A 19,140-nucleotide genomic window follows, 5' to 3' on the forward strand; every position below is an offset into this window, starting at 1 on the left:
TCGACAGATGCTCGAGTTTCAACGATTGAGACTCAGCAAACTGCATTGTATTTGTAGCATAATCATTATAAAACAATTAACTATTTCAACATGACTTATAAAATCTAAATACACAAATTAAAAGTTTAAATTTAAAAGCCAAAATTACAAATATAACAGTAGCACAATAACGCACTGGCAGAATGTATAGTTACTTTATATGTTTAATTTAATTTGACACTGGAAGATCACTAACTTTAAAATCCTTTTTATAACAGATTTTTTAACTGTTTATAAATTCTTTAAAATCTTTACTATATTTATCAAAAGATATAAATAGTTTGTTTTGAAGTTTAATTGTACACTGTACAGAAAGCTTAAGACTGACCGACATGAACATCGCCATAAAAAAGGTGATCACAGATGCTCACAAAAAGGGAATGAATCATGCTTTACAAGTGATATCCACCGGGTTTCTGATGTAAGTACACATCTGCTCCAAGTAATCATATTCAGGAAACAAAGGACATACAATGTAACTTGTTGAGGTTAAAACAATTGGAACATATAGGTAAAACAAATACTCCATAATCTCAGCCAGTTCTTGATTGAATCAATTACATTTTTGAAAGTATTATTACAACTATAAAAATTAGACTTTTTCATTTTATAGCTTTGTGAGTATTTCCTCTATTTAAAGGAAATAAAATTTGGCAAAAAAACCCAAGGAATAGTGAATCAACTGGAAGATACATATCCCGTATATGTTTTGACAGTAACATACCTTCATCTTCTTTTGAACAGTTGAGAAAACAGTGGATTCCAACATCATGATGATGACTACAGCTTAATGTATCTGTAGTGTAGATACACTTCAGTAATGTAATTTCTGAACCTGAGCATTTGACTTCAGTTAACCAAATAGTACCCTGTCCATCCCTAATAAGATCAGCTGGCTGCATGATTCCTGAACTATAAAAATAAAAGAGGTATAAGGCTCAGACATTTTTAAATACAAGTTGAGGGAGTATAATCAAGTCAAATACTTTTCACATTCAGTGTTAGAGAAATCAACTTCCTAACAGCAGCTTATAAACACATCATTAGTCTGTATACAAAATATTGATTCATTAATCGGATTGATTTTTTTTTGTGAAAACGCACTCTGTTCTGCAATTAATTCTAATGATCATTTGGGTCAATAGTGAACTGTATGCATAATGATGTATCGCAATGACACATCCTTGTCAAGTTATTCATCAACAGACATGATGAAAAGCAATGACATTAAAATATGAAGTGCACATGTCGTCATGATACGAATATGAGTTCTACTGACCACATTTATGCAATCACAACGTCACTTATTTAAACCGGTTATAAAACTATGATAAGAATGGAGATCAACGCTTACCCAGAACTGCTAAAATGACATTAGGTTAAACTCAACTGGAATGAACCTTTCTTAAAATACGCATACGATGTGTAAATAATTAAGGCATCATATCAGTTAGTATCATATTTGACATAATTATCTCATTAACAGTAAAATTAAACTATTTGTTATCATCTTTAACATAATATTGTTTACTGGAATGTTTGGATATAGTTAAATTTTGGATAAGGAATCTGATTCAGACGTAATACACACCAATATCCAAGCTGTTTACAGGCTACATCTGCATCAACATTATCAAAGTATCTATCGCAAACTGTTCCCCATTCACCTTTATAACGAACTTCTAGTCGTCCTTGATTTTCGGCAAAACCATCAGTAATACGTAAACTATCTGTAGAGGAAAGGAATAAATAAAATTCAGAAACACTCGCCGTGAGAGGTGTTCAAATTTATGTACTTTTAAAAGACTTAAATGTTTTCGTTCGACCTATTGTTGATAAATATCTTTGATAATGAATTGGTTTCTCATATTATTAAATGCTAATGACAACGAAGATTACAATAAATTGTTACTTGAATATACAAAAATGTGAAATGCGAACCAATGAAACAACTCCCAATCCAAACTGAGAAATGTAATCTCTCATGTCTTCAACATGATGTCTTGACTCACAACGAACAGCAGGCCAACAAGGGCTCTAAACATAACTAGTGTTAAACAATTCAAACAGAAAAAAAACCGGTTTAATATATGTTAGAAAAACAAGAGATAATGATGAATAACATCAACAAATGACAATAGCTGGATTTTAAAATTCCCGAAAAGTACAAACAATTGCAGCGGGAATGATCATTTAAATAAAATCAAACGTTTCAATTGTAATGTTAAATTCAACCGGAACTTGTTGGTATACGTAATGACGTACAAACTTGCATAGATGTAGATGTATTCCGTCCATATTTCATATATGTAGATTAAAAACAAATCATTTCACTAAACCGGTACGAAATAAATAAATTCAGCATAAAAACCAGGATTGAAATTTCGTATATACGCCAGAGGCTGGTTTCGTCTACACAGACTCATCAAAGACACTCAAATTAAAAAAAAGTTAGAACTTCCTAATAAAGTACGAAGTTGAAGAGCATTGAGTACCAAAAGTTCTTGCTAACAACAGCTGAGGTTGTTTTCCCCCAAAAATCGCCACAAAAATAAGACGGTTGTAAGCATATTGTTTTCGCACTTTTTTAATGTCTATTTCAAAAAAATTGCACCGTAATCAACAATCTTAAAGTCGGTTCATGCAAATAAGACAAAAGTCTCGACAACTACATTGCAAATTTTCAATATTTGCTCGTATGAAAGGGATATAAAGGTTTTTATCCAACATCCAGTGGCGTATCACTTCAAATTAAGGACAAAAAGTTTATCACAGCCATGTCAATTGTGTGATAGCATTGCTTTCAGCTTTGGTTTTAACCAAATATTCACCTTGATCATTTGCTGAACAGCTGAGAAAACAATGAACGCCAACATCATGATAGTGACTACATTGTAACGTATCTGTATTGTATTTACAGTTCAGTAATTTACTTTCTGAACCAGAGCACTCTACTGCAGTTAACCAAATAGCATTGCGACCATCTCTAATAAGATCATATGGCTGCATGATTCCTGAACTGTAAATAAAATAAGGTTTCATACAGAGAAACATATAATCATGTACTTTTTATGGAAATCAAATCAAAAATGTATCGATAATCATCGAATACGGTATTACATGTATAAACTAAACGGTCCAATCGTACTTAATTTCAAATTAAAAATTTTGAACGATTCGTTCCATTGTTGGATATTACGTAAGATGGATTCTTGCAGATATAGCAATTTTTTTTTTCAACGATTGCATGTTTTTTCATATACTGTAAAAAAAAACCATGGTAACAGTCACTTAAATTGGTACATAAAGGCAGCAGTAGTATTCCGCTGTTCAAAACTCTTAAATCCATGAACAAAACAAAATCAGGGTAGCATACTAAAACTGAGGGAAACAAATTAAATATAAGAGGAGAACAACGACACAACATTAAAATGTAACACACACAGAAACGGACTAAGCTTTAGAAAAAATCCGATGAGAATAGTAAGTATAACATCAAACCCAAATACATGAATTTGGGATAGAAGAGTACCGTGACACTTCCTATAGTAATGTGAATTCACACTCAAATATAAGAGAAAACAAACGACACAACGGATACACAACGTAAAAATTTAACACACACAGACACGAATTATAATATAACAATGGCCATATTGTTGACTTTGTAGAGGACATTTTTAAAGAAAAAAAATGGTGTTTTGAACCTAGTTTTGTGGCATGCCACACCTCGCACTTTAATGGCAATGTTAAATATAACATTAAAATTACAGGACTACAATACAAATAAAGTGGAGAACATATTAGACAAAGCAACACACAAATAAAAGCTAACAAAAGGCATTAGGTTTAAAATACTATACGCCAGAAACGCGCCTATTCCACACAAGACTTACCAGTGACGCCCATATATAAAAGTTCGAAAGTCAAAACAAGAACACAGTTGTACAGCACTGATGATAAAAAAATCCAAAAAAAAATGTGCCAAATACGGCAAGGGTTTTTTGCCTTGGATAAGAACATCTTTAGAACAATTTACGCTATTGCAAACAATAAATTCTATCAACATTTATCAAGTGAATTAAAAAAAATATATACATGATAAAACTGAAGTATAACTTATTACAGAAACAAAACACAGAGACATTGCATAAACCAACAAAAATATAGACATACCCGACTGAGTCAAGGCCTCAAATACGAAATGGTGAAACTGCACAAAAATCACGTCACATTTAAAATTTTAAAACAGCACAAAAAATACGTTATATTTAAATGACTTAAACTATATCTCAAAAATAAGATAATATAAGAATTGATTTAAAATTATATTTGAAACTAAATACTGAAATTACATGTTATAACAATGCACATAGCTATCTATACTTCATGTTAATAGCAAACTGAGGTAGTAATTAACTATATTATATAGCCATGTGCGGTTTGTTTTGATTCTAACTTCAAACGTAAAATATCGTTCAGATTACGTTGAACAAAATCAAATCTAATAAATGAAATTATATTTCTTTATCATTACACATACATATGATAGTAAGACGTCAACAGATTTGACAAAATCCGATGAGAATTACACGTGTTTGCATAAGTACATACCTGACGTTTTTCAAGCCATTGCATGTATTTTGAAAGGTTTGTTCTTCATTTTTTACAAAATTAACATTAAAATGGTAAATAAAACACGAGTAAAGGCAGTTTTGTTTATATTTATTACATTTCGGCTCCAATTTCCTCAACACAACACTGCTGCACACAGACACACATTTTTTTCTTCTTAAATTTCTTAAATGCGGTGTCTTGATTTTGTTTTTAATTTGACATAAGATGGTCAAAACGATGAAATTTAAAAAAAATAATATGGGTCACCAGACTATTTGTTGACCTGAAACGTTTTTTCGAACTCTAACGACACAGTGAGAACAGCTGTTTTTTGTATATCTGATAGAATTGTGTTTACAAAGTGTGACACATGTTGTCATATCCTTTGTTAAAATTCCACAGAATAATACTGTTTCACAAGACAATCAAATGTAAGCAATTTTAGTTACTACGAACAACAGTTACCGTGGCACCAGGACAAGAAGATGGAACACAAAATGTGTTTTGCTTATTTTCTGGTATGAAAGAATTACTACAGACAAAAAGAGATGAATTACAATGATTGCATAGCTACAAATCATGGCTGTTATGTAAATGTAAACATATATTTAGATAATGCGATATATATTAGCATTACTGTTGTCTGAAATGAGCAAAATAAATTATTCAGCAGTTAGCAGAAATCCCCATATATTTTTTTCTTACAACTAACAATTAAAATAGACCTTACCAGTCACGCAAGTAAATGATAACAAAAAATTGTCACGACTTTGTGACCTTGTCCTTTATTAATAATTTAAGTTCTATGAAACAAAATGATAATTTTAGTTGTCTGAGTAACATAACAAAAACATGATGAAATTATAACTTTTTCAATTTTTTTTTTAACTTTCCTCAATAATTAAGCAAACATACAGACTGGGATATTTCAGAATATGTATATTGTTACTCCACCGATTCAGTTAAATACTGAGTGATAGTCATCGCATCATTAAAGTTCACTGTATTCTAAGTCAAAATTATCAATCCTTCCATATTGATTACCACAGGTTGCTACCAATTTGATATATCATATTGCTATTAGTGGCATTACGAATAAAAATACCAGTTATTTTGCTAGATTCATTTAAACTGTCACAGCTTTATATATAACATCACTCTAATAGGTTTGACAACTGCTACCTGAGTGGTGTACCTAATTTTTGAAGGACGTCTTGTTCGAAAATCAAAATCTTAACACTGATCTATATATATGTATTAGAAATTTGAGAAGGGATTTGCGAAATGTTACAAGCACTAAATCAACCGTTGACGTCAATTTCTATTAACTATGTTGTTCCATCTTTATCATTTGAACTACGTGGGGCCTCTTTCTTTTCCTTTTATTTCAATTCCTCTGGTTTTTCTGGTTATTTCTTTGCCTCTACAGTTATTATTCATACTTTCCAAAAACTTTCAGCGTACATTTTTGTGGAGATCATCTGATGCTTCATTTACCTGAAAGTTTAATGTATTTGTAATGAAAAGGTGTGAAATTTAATATAACAGTGCAAAATAAATATAATCATGCATAAACAAAAAAATAAAAAAACGGACTAACAAAGGCACTCATTAAGCGTGTAATATAATAGTGTGATATAAGGCCAGAATGCGTTTTACCCTTAAACAATATAAACCGTAGACCATATTAGAAGGGAACAGAAGAAAGAAAAACAAGAGGTGTTGGGCAAGTAATTTATACAAGACACGAAACCATAAATCTTCTCCACCCAGTGAAATGAGTATTGACAATATGAATAGACAAATTAAAATAGCTTACCATGTGCAGCTATTGATTTGATAACAATTCAACCAGCTCGATTTCTTTTCCCCGTTTCTACGCTGTTCCACAATCACTATTTTCAGGTTACATGCACTGCAGCTACTAGTACTACGACATGGTATGGACAAAAAGATCCACGGCCTTCTACTTATGGTCCAAGGTCGAATATCCGTTCGAAGACACTATCCGCAAAGGGACAGTAATACATATTAACGAACAGATTCTGCGCTAGGTGGTGAAACAGATCTGACCACCGACCTTCCCTTTTTTCAACGAAACGCTTCTAGCACTGTCTGTGATTAGAAGCAGCATTTTTCCAATTCACAAGTTGTAAGTTGGAGAACAGACGACAACGGAACGGGTATATATATAGGCGATATGTTCTAAGACTATAACATGGAACCAGTTTAACATCGGTTACACGTCGTTATCTCCCTTAATATCGGAAACTACCTTAAAAGATACAAACCAATATCCAAGCTGTCTACATGCTACTTCAGCATCCACATCCCCAAAGTTCTTGTAACATACTGTTCCCCATTCACCTCTATAGTTAATTTCAAGTCGTCCTTGATTCAAAGCGTAACCATCAGCAATACGCAATTCATCTACAGAGAAGAAATTTCTATCATAATGATTTTTAATATGTGTGAGAGTTGTTTCAACATTTGTGTGTTTTGTTGACGATATTTGAACCCACCTAACACACAACTAAACTATGTATTTAAGCTGTTATATGCGTTTTGTTCGCTCGTAAAACATTTTAGTATTGTTCAATTTCCAACTATTCAAGATCAAGGACGAATAAGGGCATATTTTTTTTTTTAAAGATTTCAGCTAAATTGTATATTCTTATTTTTATGTTATACATTCAATGACGTCATCATTCTATACTTATAGCATAAAGTTGAACTGTCTTTAATCAAACGCATTTCAAAATACTTTACGTGTGATTTGATAAATAGCACGTGTTTCCTAAAATTCGAGTAAAAGTTAACAAAAAGAGTTAAAACGCAATGTTTTGTTTCCGATTGAATTGCTTATCACTTAAATCTAAGTAAAACCCTGTAATAACTACTAATAAAGCAGTTTTTGACTCGCCTTTAAATTTCACAAAGATGTTTATATGTTAAAATTGCTTATAGAATTGTCAGTTGGTTCGAAAGAATACACCAGTAAAAAGTAAAAACACAAAAATACCGAACTCCGAGGAAAATTCAAAAGGAAAATCAAAAATCAAAAGGCAAAATCAAAAGTCCAAACACATCAAACGAATGGATAACAACTGTCATATTCCTGACTTGGTACAGGCATTTTCTAATGTAGAAAATGGTGGATTGAACCTAGTTTTATAGCAAGCTAAACCTCTCACTTGTATGACAGTCGCATCAAATTCCATTACATTGTCAACGATGTATGAACAAAACAAACATACTCAAAGAGTAAAAATGTCTAAAATAGGGGTACAGCAGTCATTATTGTGTTATCATCTTAATATCACTATAAAAACAACAAATGTAACGAAGAATCACAAAAAGGCATACATCAAAATTAACATACTCATTTTGCTTTTCTTGTACCACTTAATTTATGTATATAAAGTCTACCCGTCAAGGAAAGAAGGTGTTCATTGCTGGTGTAAAAATGCGCGTTTGAAATTCGTACAGGTAGACATAAAAATATTTTTGTCGTTAAAAGTATGAACAAAACAAACATACTTGCATCACTATAAAAACAACAAATGTAACGAAGAATCACAAAAAGGCATACATCAAATTTAACATACTCATTTTGCTTTTCTTGTACCACTTAATTTATGTATATAAAGTCTACCCGTAAAGGAAAGAAGGTTTTCATTGCTGGTGTAAAAATGCGCGTTTGAAATTCGTACAGGTAGACATAAAAATAATTTTGTCGTTAAAAGTTTGAACAAAACAAACATACTTGCATCACTATAAAAACAACAAATGTAACGAAGAATCACAAAAAGGCATACATCAAATTTAATATACTCATTTTGCTTTTCTTATACCACTTAATTTATCTATATAAAGTCTACCCGGAAAGAATAGAAGGTTTTCATTGCTGGTGTAAAATTGCGCGTTTGAAATTCGCACAGGTAGACATAAAAATAAATTTGTCGTTCAAAGTATGAAGGTATATATACATGCATAGTCAAGTTGATATAACAAACAACAGACTCAACAGTAAATGTAATAAAAATAAATAAATAAGGTGTGGTTCAAAGTATGATGGGATACATACGTACAGTATCACGTCAAATGTATAAAATAAAAAACAGACTTAACAGAAGTTTAAAGTATTTTAATGAATAATTTTATCATTCATAGTATGTAAAAATCCATAAGTAAGAGTAATTTAAGTAAATGAAATAATTTTGTCGTTCAAAGCATATAAGACAGACTTTTATCTGCATTTAACAGTTATACTGAATATACTATAGCTTCAATCATGTCAAAAGTCCTAAACATGGTAAACACAACCATCGCCATCTTTTTTGAAATATGTATGCATTCGATCTGTGTTTTAATTCTATCAATATCAATACCCAAAGACATTTCTACGACTACATGTCTTATTCAGATACGATGATGTTTATACCATATCATTGTATAAGTTAAGAATTGGCATACTTAGTTCTGCTAAAGAAATAGGATGCTGATGATCAGGTGAAGTCTAAAAGTATAATTGACATTGTGTTACGTTACAATGAATTACTACTGATACCGAGACAGTCCTCAATAGTATCGTAGTAATGTTAATCGTTTACTTCGGTAGACAATTGAAAAAAGAGGGACGAAAGATACCAAAGGGACAGTCAAACTCGAAAATCTAAAACAAACTGACAACGCCATGGCTAAAAATGAAAAGACAAACAGAAAAACAATAGTACACATGACACAACATAGAAAACTAAAGAATAAACAACACGAACCCTACCAAAAACTAGGGGTAATCTCAGATGCTCCGGAAGGGTTAACTTAGGAATTACATTTTGTACATGTACTACAAAAGAGAATATGTGAAAATATCACATGATTATTAATTTGAATTGCAAGTATGAAAGTAATTGACAGATATCAATGTCTATTGTATGACAGTTTTGTTTTAAAAAAGTTAAATGTTACTTGCACAATTTAATTATTATACATTCATACCATTGAATTATTTTTTCAAAAGTACTTTTTCGTCGTTACCTATACCAAATTATGGGGCGAGGTTTTTGCCCATGTATACCTAAATTTGCATCCGAGAACACAGTAGTATAAAGCGTACTCCCACCTTTTCGATCGCTAGATAATTGTTAAAATCTCATGTTTTCAAAAATATTATTTTAGCGTATAACTGTCCAAATTAGTTTTTGCATCGCTCCGCTTGTAAGTATAAATTCAATGATCGAACGCCTCACCCTCTTTTAAATATTGGAAAATTTGTCGTTTGCGTTTGATCATTACTTTTAAAAACAGCAATGTCTGAACATTAGGGATCTTATATGATATTTAAAAGTTTAAGACTACATACTGAATTGGATTTTCCCCGTTATTTAGTAGCTCACTGAATACAAAAATGTTATACTGACGTGTAATCTAATGGACACTTGGGCACTTCATTTAAGCTGTTATACAGTTATAACCACTTATGGTGGTACAGCCACTCTGTCGATTTGACAATACAAAATATCTTGCTTTTCTGGACTGTCTGTGATTATTGTTATTCTTAATTTGTGATATGTACAAAAAAGAGGGTGAAGTATAATTGTACACATTTCTATATAAAGGCAACAGTAGTATACCGCTGTTCAAGTGGTCCTAAATTTTGTTCAATATCAATGAATGTAATTCGACTCCTGGTGAGTCGAAATTGGATGAGTCGAAATCTCGGTTTTAGTCGAACAAAAATTACGATCCTGAGGTAAACAAAAGCTTTCAAAATTCATTATCTATCTCGAACTTATACACATATGTCAAAACATGACCTCCGGAATATAAATGGATCGAAAAGTTATCTGACGAACACGTGTAATAAAATTTCTGGTCACTAACCACTATATTAATTTAAGACATGCTATTTTTGTTCTACAAGTGTTAATCTAGAATATATATATAAATGATAAGTGATAAATTGGTAATATTATAACAAAGTATTAAAAATATTTACAAAACAATTAATTGTGAGCTTGGGTGTGTATACAATGAGGATTATGACCTTCGTAAAAAATCACATAAAAACTACTGAATCGGCGTCTTCGGTGTATCTCGAAATATTTCTCTTGTCAACCTGACTTCGAGATAACGAGAGTTGTCTGTAATTGAATTTGTATTCGAGGCTAGCCTGCTACCTGTCAATCCCATATACAAGATTATAGCAATGAATGTGTTTTTTGTCAGTCGTGTAACACCTTCACTGGTGATTCTGTCATTGGATCTGTCGCATACCTCAATCAATATATGCGATAGCTTTAGAATCTACTTCTATTTAGATGAACAAGAGTAACAGAAAATTTCCGGAAAGACTGAAATGATTTAATGGTTGTCTAAAACAAGTAACAACTATGAACATTGGCATTCTCATCCATTTTTAATCAGAGTTTAGTTTAAACATATTGTATTTGCTGAATTAAAGCAAAATGGATTAGACACACAACTCATACTTATGAAGTCTTCTCAATTAAATCAGAGATACTTGGGGACATGCCAAACACTATGTACTATAATTTGATACTTTCCACAGTGGTCAGTGTTTATATGCAAATTATAAGTCATCATTGGCTAATCAAGTACACCTACCAAATTACAATCTATAAAACGGATTGGTGTTCTTATTTTTTTGTACACACTTTATTATCAACTGCAATATTCGTTCTTTTAATGTTTGTTGACTTTCATTTTAAAGAAAAGTTTGCAACTATTTAAATTTAAAGAAGTACCAGCCATGTATCAATGTTTTATTTTATAATATACACTTCCCGTTGACTTTAAACGTTTCCCCTGTTGAAAAAAGGAGATTGTAAATTAAGGATATTGAGTGCTAAATGATGTTTAATAAAGTATGACTCAATCCCAGTTTTCAAATTTAACAGAGAAACGTTCTGATTATCAATTTGAGTAATTTTTTTTTCTGTAATTACAAAACAATCGATAGAAATTAACATGATTAATACCCACGGAAATTAAATATAAAACATTAAAAGTAGAAAAGAAGCATCTATCTGATAACGACACACAGAATCAATTCAAATATCAAATAACAAAAGGTTCATTAAATTTTGCAAAGTATATCGGAAAATCAAAGTAATTGTCAAAACCATGAAATACAACTCAAATAAGTCGTATGCTAGATAGGTTAATATACGCATATAAACGTGATCTTATGATTGTGAAAGTTAGGCTGGAATCTCAATAATCACGTCATTTATAAAAATCCAGATTTCTTTAGTTTTTCATCATCTTATAAATATGTGATATTGATCAAATTTATATTGAATGAATTTCAGTTTAGGAATACTTAGTTAAAAGTTGAGTAACACAGTAAATAAAATTGATTTGTTAGGAATAACCGGTCACGTTACCTGCGTACGTCGAGTTAGGTACGTATGTCATTTTATTGGACATCTCTTATATAAGGTTATTTGAAAATAACTTCAACTTGCTTCATCATAAAGCCATATGACCTTTTAACAAAGGTAAGTTGGCAGATGACCTTGAAAAATAACAACCAGAAGTGACCTTAAGAAAACCGGTAGTAGTTATTTTTGCACTATTTTTCATATAAAGTACTTGGAATCCATATCTTTTGTAATATATCTATATAGATAAATTTCTCACTGAAGACTAGAACTGACTTTCGCTGTACGGAAGTGGCAAATTATTTTCCCGTTCTCCAAACAAAGTTATATAGAAACGAAATATTGTTGTTATTTATGTGAAAAAAGCTATCATATGGAACTAGATTCCTTACAATTACTTTGATGTGGAAAGGCCTTCCTTTAAAAATTTTTTTTTTTCTTCCGCAAAGTTTTTGAAAAAATATTTTCACTATATGTCGTTTATATATTTTCTTATATCATGTATATAGCATCAAACAGACCTTTTCAAAAACTGGAAGTAGCCATTTTTGATATTTTTTCGTTAAAAAGTATTCAGAGTTACCTATTACTCAAAACTAAAAATGACTTTCGATAAACCGGTAGTAGCCACTTTTCTCCTGTTTGAATGGCTAAACTATATAGAAACTACATTTTTTTTAATCAATGTGAAAGAAACTATCATATGAGACTGGAAAAGACAGTTTCTTCACAAGAAGTAGCAAATAATCTTCCTTATTTCACTCAAAGATATATCGAAACCATAAATGTATTGCATCAGTTTACAGTTATTAGCTTCTTTTCAAAATTCATTTGATGTGGAACAGCCTTTTAATTGTTCGCTGCACAATTGTTTTTTTTTATTTGTGGTTTACGAAAAAATATTTGTGACGTTACAACGTTTCGTTGTCATGTCAAGACAATAAAATCATTTCGCGTAATTTCCGATTTTTTAATTTTACCATGAAGAATTATTTTAGATGGACTGATTTGTTTGTTTTGCTGTAGAATGGAGATACATATATTGTTTCTGAATCTTGGCTGCGTAGACCGGGATGATTTATGTTGAAAATTGACATTATCTGGTAACATAAACAAACACGGACAAACCTTTTGTTATATTACTGTGTTCGTGCTAAATGTACCTATATTATGAGTATACTGGTTGACTATACTCCAATTCGAATGATTGTTATCAAACGTCCAGTGGTATGTTAAAAGCATGTTTTTCATTAGATTGCTTCAATCATTTTGGTTTACATAATTATACCTCCATCTTCTGTCGAACAGCTCAGAAAACAATGTACGCCAACATCATTATAGTGACTACAGTGTAATAAGTCGTTATTGTAGGTACAGTTCAATAATACCCTTTCTGAACCAGAGCACTGTACGTCATTCAACCAAATAGCACCGTTACCTTTAGGAATGATATCAGCTGGATGCATGATTCCTGAGCTATAAATAGAGGAAAGCTACTTATGAGTTTATTGTCGCTAATTTTAATATGGGGATATACAAACTTTCTAATTCTGCTGAATATGGAATATTGTTTCATCATATACATGTTCTCAGATGTATCAATATAATCTATATGGACCACTTCTGTCTGAGTCGCTTCATAAATTATATATTTTGTGTAAAATAGACTGAATATATACACACGATACTCATTGATTTAGATACTCTTATATGCTGCTGAACGTATAGGCGAGTGAAATTCAGACCTAAACATATGTGTACATTTGTAATGCACCTATATAACACACAGCTATGTTATATATCATACGAAAAGAAAACATGTTTAGATCCCATTTTTCCCGGTCGTAAGAGTGAAATATGGTGCATTTTTTGCTTTTAAATATAGGTCAAAAGTCATCCATTAAGAAATGAAAGAAACACACTTTTGTATTATTGTCTTATTTGAAGCAGCTGGTAATATGGAATAGGATCCCAGTTAGGACAACCAGTCCGGTATCCACGAATGTAAATCTTAAGAAAAACACATAACTGTTGTTATAAATTGTGTAGTGTTATCATATCACTAGTTCTGTAACTGAATATAGATTTATATTTGAAAGGGTTGGCTTTCTAGTTTGAATTTCTGTAAAAAAATTGCTTGATTTAAATGTAATCTGGCGTCAGTAGAAAGAGTAAATTGCCTAAATTATAGCCTTTATTATTTCCCGGAGGTAGACAGACTGACCCTGTTGTCAATAAAAAACAAAATTTTACAACGGAATGTCGGTCATGAAGCACTGAGAATGTACTGAGACACTTCAATATCAATGCTCAACATGAACCAGAAGTCCCGAGGTGGCTATCAAAATTATTTATTGAACAGGACCTTATGTATTTACTATGGTTTTCAATGCGTTCCAATGGGGCAAATACTTGGGTCCCCGTTCCATATAGTTGATTCAAATTTAACTTTATACGATAATATGATAACGTCTCTCTGATTCTTAGTTGCATATCGTTCATTGTTTGGCGATTACTGACGTCATTTTGACGTTTTCACTCTACTATAGGTAAAACGTTACTTTCTACAAAAACGATATATGATAACAAATATTTGACCTTAAATGTGTTTATATTAACTATAACCGATGGTGTACCGTGCAAAATAAAAAAAAAATAGGATAAACTATTTGTATTTCATTTTTTGGGGGCCGAGAATGGGATGGTTGGAAGGGGGTGTTAAAATAAAACAATTATTTTGTTTGAAGTTATATTTCGATTGTTAAACGTAAGATGCATACTTAAAAGAAACTTATTGTTTTTTTGTAAACGTAATACCAACCAATATCCAAGCTGTCTACATGCTACTTCTGCATCAACATCCTCAAAGTTTCTATCACAAACTGTTCCCCATTCACCTTTAAAATTGATTTCCAGTCTTCCTTGATTCACAGCAAATCCCGCAGAAATTCTGAGTTCACCTACAGACAACACATGTTTCAATAACTTTAGACAAAGGATCGTTTATGAGTTGCTTCAAACTTTGATTATTTCGGTGACACATATTTTCTCTATAGAACTATGTTGGCACGTTGGTTTAACATGATTAAAGAAAGTTGTATTTCCTATACTGACAAGTCTAAACGTTTACAATTAAAAATAATTCAGTATTTCATTAAATTCTTGCATCGCTGGTTTAAAGTTAACAATATTTATTAACGAAGAGTATATAGTAATAAATATTGACTTATTTTATTGCATTCCCTTTTGAAAAGTGCTTAAAAAACGAGAAAAAAAAATTCAATAGCAACCTATTGCAGATAATACACTATACAAATACAGCCCTACAGATATCGCTATGCTGTATCTGTATACTATACAGATATCGCTTAAAAGCTTCGTCCACTGCCGGACTGAGTATTGTTTGAACCTGTGTGACCTCAGAATTTGTATTCCAGTTTCATACCAATGACGATGACAATTGTCAATTTCAAAACTTGAATGTGTATGATTGTGTTACAAAATCAACCAAATCAATTTCAGCATGCATGTTTAGTGAATGTCAAGTCTGAAGCGTAGGACAACTCGTACGCTTCTGTTTCAAATTTAACAATGTGTTGCTATTTCTTTTTATTGTTGAAAATAGGTGTTATGTTAAAAAAATATAATTATTCACCTTGTTTTGCAATCCCGTCTTCAGCGTAATGTGTGATTTTGATATAACTACAGGGGTCGCAAGGGATTACAAATCGAAAATAAATGCTAAATATGTTAGTTGTTGTGTCTTTTAAAACAAAAACAATATACAGAATTAATTTCAGGATAAAGACAATAACTGTATGGTGTCTTTAAATATCAGCTGTATTTGTACTCGGCTCGAAACAGGTGTAATAGCTCAATAAAAGCTGGCATACACCTTGTTTCCTAGCCTCGTATAAATACAGCTGATATGTCTATGTTGCGATGTACATGATGAATGCTTGTATCAGTCATCATGATACTCTAAATAATCTTAAAAATTAAATGAAAATCCCTTACTTGAACACGTTGAATATGTAATCTCTTATGATCAAATGGAAGTAGAACAACCCCCCAAGTTTTCTTACTTGTAAAATATTGTAGGCATTATAGCAAGACAAACTACACGTAATAAATGATTTAAGCAGGGAAATAACGCGAACCACTGGCAAGCCATTTTTTCTCTCACGAAGACACAATTGAATACTTTCAGAATGTAGTATAAACTCTAGTCAGTTTACATACTATACATGTAGAAAACCGTGTTCATGGGGTTGTTTTCCAAAATACTGTATAATTACATTTTGACAATTCGACCATCTGAAAACGTCAATTGGATAGAAAACTTGTTCCCTTAACCAAACGTACTGTTTTGCACTGTGCATCACAACGCTGAATAAACACTTTCCGTTTTCTATTAACACGACATGTGTATTGACTATTTCACAGTAGGTATTCAGGATTTTGTCATATGAATGAAGTTTTATCGAATTTCAAATGGTATTTAACATACATATTCAATATAAGTTCAAGTACAGAGGTATGTAGATTTGTTTTTGTTATTTTGTGTTAACTAAGATCATACCTTCATCTTCGGCTGTACAGCTGAGAAAACAATGTATGCCAACATCATCATGGTGATTACATTGTGATGTGTCTATCTTGTAGGTACAATTGAGTAATTTACCTTCCGAACCTGAGCACCTCACGTCCTTTAACCAAATGGCATTAATACCATTACTTATAAAACCTGGCGGGTGCATTATTCCTGAACTGTAAATTAATGGAAGATAACAAAGTATAAGATAGCTACTGTTTAGAGATCTGTATTCTCTAGAGTACTTAGATTTAAAAATAAATTATCACAAACATATTTGTACAACCAATTGATCAAAGAAAACTTAGCTTTATATAATAAAATTAACTCAATTTCAAAACTGGTTCTGTAGGTCATGCAGTAACGTTTGGCACTATTGATACAATCAAATATATGTTTGTCGAATTGATTCTTAAATGTACTCACTATCAATTCATGAAGAATTAACGTGGGCGGTTTGTAAACATTGTCAAGTGTCAAGGTGGCATTGCTGACCACTTTAATTTTTATATAAATATTGTTCAACCCCAATGATACCTGAAGCAATTGATAAGTAAAGATTTTTCTATTATATCTATTTACAACTAAGCCTGTGTTCCGTTTAAACAAACCAAGATTATTCTAAACGTATACAAATTGATGTATGTATTCACGTATATGCAAATGAACCATTATTGTATTGATTGGTTTGGAAACTTTTTATAGTATGTGAGATCGAATATAAATGGTTAACCAATACTTAACCGATACCTTTGAACTAAAATAACGGTATATGTTACTGATTCCTTGAATAAAAACACATGTTCGGAAATCAATGCATCATTGAATTACTATAATTATCTTAGTGTAATATATGTATGACACGATACAGGGATATACAAAGAGGCGGTATGAGAGCTAATTATACAACTCTACTTTCAAGTTACAATTTGTAAAAGTTTTAAATCTTATATTCTTACTACGGAATTTGTATAAACATACTTTCACCAGTCAATTTTTGCTGTTTCTATTTTTATTCCATAGGTTTTCATATTTTTATTGGCTTTATGCGGACTGAAGACTTCAACCTTTAACTTTAAAAGTAATCATCTATTATCGAACAAGAAATTTTGATTGCACAACTTAGCTGTAAAAAAATATTCCAATCTTTGGACATACAATTTCGAATTTCTAAACTATAAAATTCTTCCTAGATGCACTTGAAAAAAAACCCGGTTAAAATCAAAACTGAATTTACATCTGGGTTAAATGTAATACACACCAATATCCGAGCTGTCTACATGCTACTTCAGCATCAATATTCTCAAAGTCATTCGCACATACTGTTCCCCATTCACCTTTATATTTAATCTCAAGTCGTCCTTGGTTCACAGCAAAACCCGAAATAATACGTAAATCTCCTGCAAAAAACAATGTTCTTGATATGTATTATATATGTGGTTTTAAACAATTTACCGATTTCATATAGCCGGTAGGTTTGACTAGCTTTAAAACCAGATTTGGTCCGCCATTTTGTTTTTACATTTCCTTTACAAAATCAAAATATGACAGTCGTTCTTGATTAGTTCTTGAATAGTATGATGTTGCTTGTATATTTTGCTCTATATTGTTCCTATCGCTCCTTTGATTTCCTCTTATCTTTGATTTTTTCCGTGGTTCTAGTTTGTTTTCTTTCAATCAATTCGTGACTTTCAAACACTGTTATACAACTATAACCTTTATCTCAACTGGAAAGAAACCCTGTTTTTATAAATAGCGGATATTGAACGTTTTTTGCAGTCTTGTATTGCTAAATATAAACGCATTTTCTAAAATACATATCGGAAATTAGCACATCGATTCCCTATTTGAAATCAATTTATCATATCAAATTCCTTCAATTTACAAGACCAATACAAAGGAGGAGACTACACCGGCCAAAAATTGCTTCTGATTTTACAAAATTACTATAAAATTCAAACTAATCATTTTTTTTTATAAAAACAATTGACAATATTTTTTTACCAAAAAAAAATCTTTACATATTATTTAAAAAAAAACATTCTTGTGTTGCACCCTAATATATTGATGTTCAAATAACTTAATGTATAAGAAAAAACTTTAAACGTTTCAATATTTAGACAAATTCATACAAGTTAAACCTCAGGTTAGGAATAATGTTTGTTAAGGTTGGTGCGATTGGTGTTTTTTTTTGTATAGCCAAGAGAAAAAAAATAATATACTTGACTGAAAATTGCCTATTCATGTAATAAGGTTTTTCTAATAAATGATCGCAATGATGAAAGATAATGATTTCTAATTAAAATATAATTGTGATACCCAGCTGGAGGAAATCATAATATTGTGAATCTACTATTTACTTATACCTTACAGTGATAAATTTTGAAAAATGATAACTTGATTCTTCAAATGTCAAACATCGAAAAATGAAATGTTCGGGGTTTGCGCAGGAAAAATAATATTTCTCTTTTCAAACGACTA

The 19,140-nt window shown here is 31.2% G+C and overlaps 1 protein-coding gene across 1 annotated transcript in view; it reads right to left on the bottom strand.

Annotated features, from left to right (window-relative positions):
• The window catches only part of LOC134690016 (deleted in malignant brain tumors 1 protein-like), a 28,406-nt gene that overhangs the window by 1,687 nt on the left and 7,579 nt on the right, over positions 1-19,140 (bottom strand). Inside the window, exons 6-13 of the mRNA XM_063549985.1 lie at positions 17,897-18,059; positions 16,648-16,835; positions 14,887-15,025; positions 13,354-13,541; positions 6,948-7,086; positions 2,871-3,058; positions 1,631-1,769; positions 764-951 (exon numbers count right to left, since the gene is read on the bottom strand). Of these exons, the coding sequence (XP_063406055.1) occupies positions 764-951; positions 1,631-1,769; positions 2,871-3,058; positions 6,948-7,086; positions 13,354-13,541; positions 14,887-15,025; positions 16,648-16,835; positions 17,897-18,059 (1,332 nt within the window). The remainder of the gene's footprint in view (positions 1-763; positions 952-1,630; positions 1,770-2,870; positions 3,059-6,947; positions 7,087-13,353; positions 13,542-14,886; positions 15,026-16,647; positions 16,836-17,896; positions 18,060-19,140) is intronic.

The sequence above is a fragment of the Mytilus trossulus genome, chromosome 11, assembly GCF_036588685.1.
Source record: "Mytilus trossulus isolate FHL-02 chromosome 11, PNRI_Mtr1.1.1.hap1, whole genome shotgun sequence".
Classification (NCBI taxonomy): domain Eukaryota; kingdom Metazoa; phylum Mollusca; class Bivalvia; order Mytilida; family Mytilidae; genus Mytilus; species Mytilus trossulus.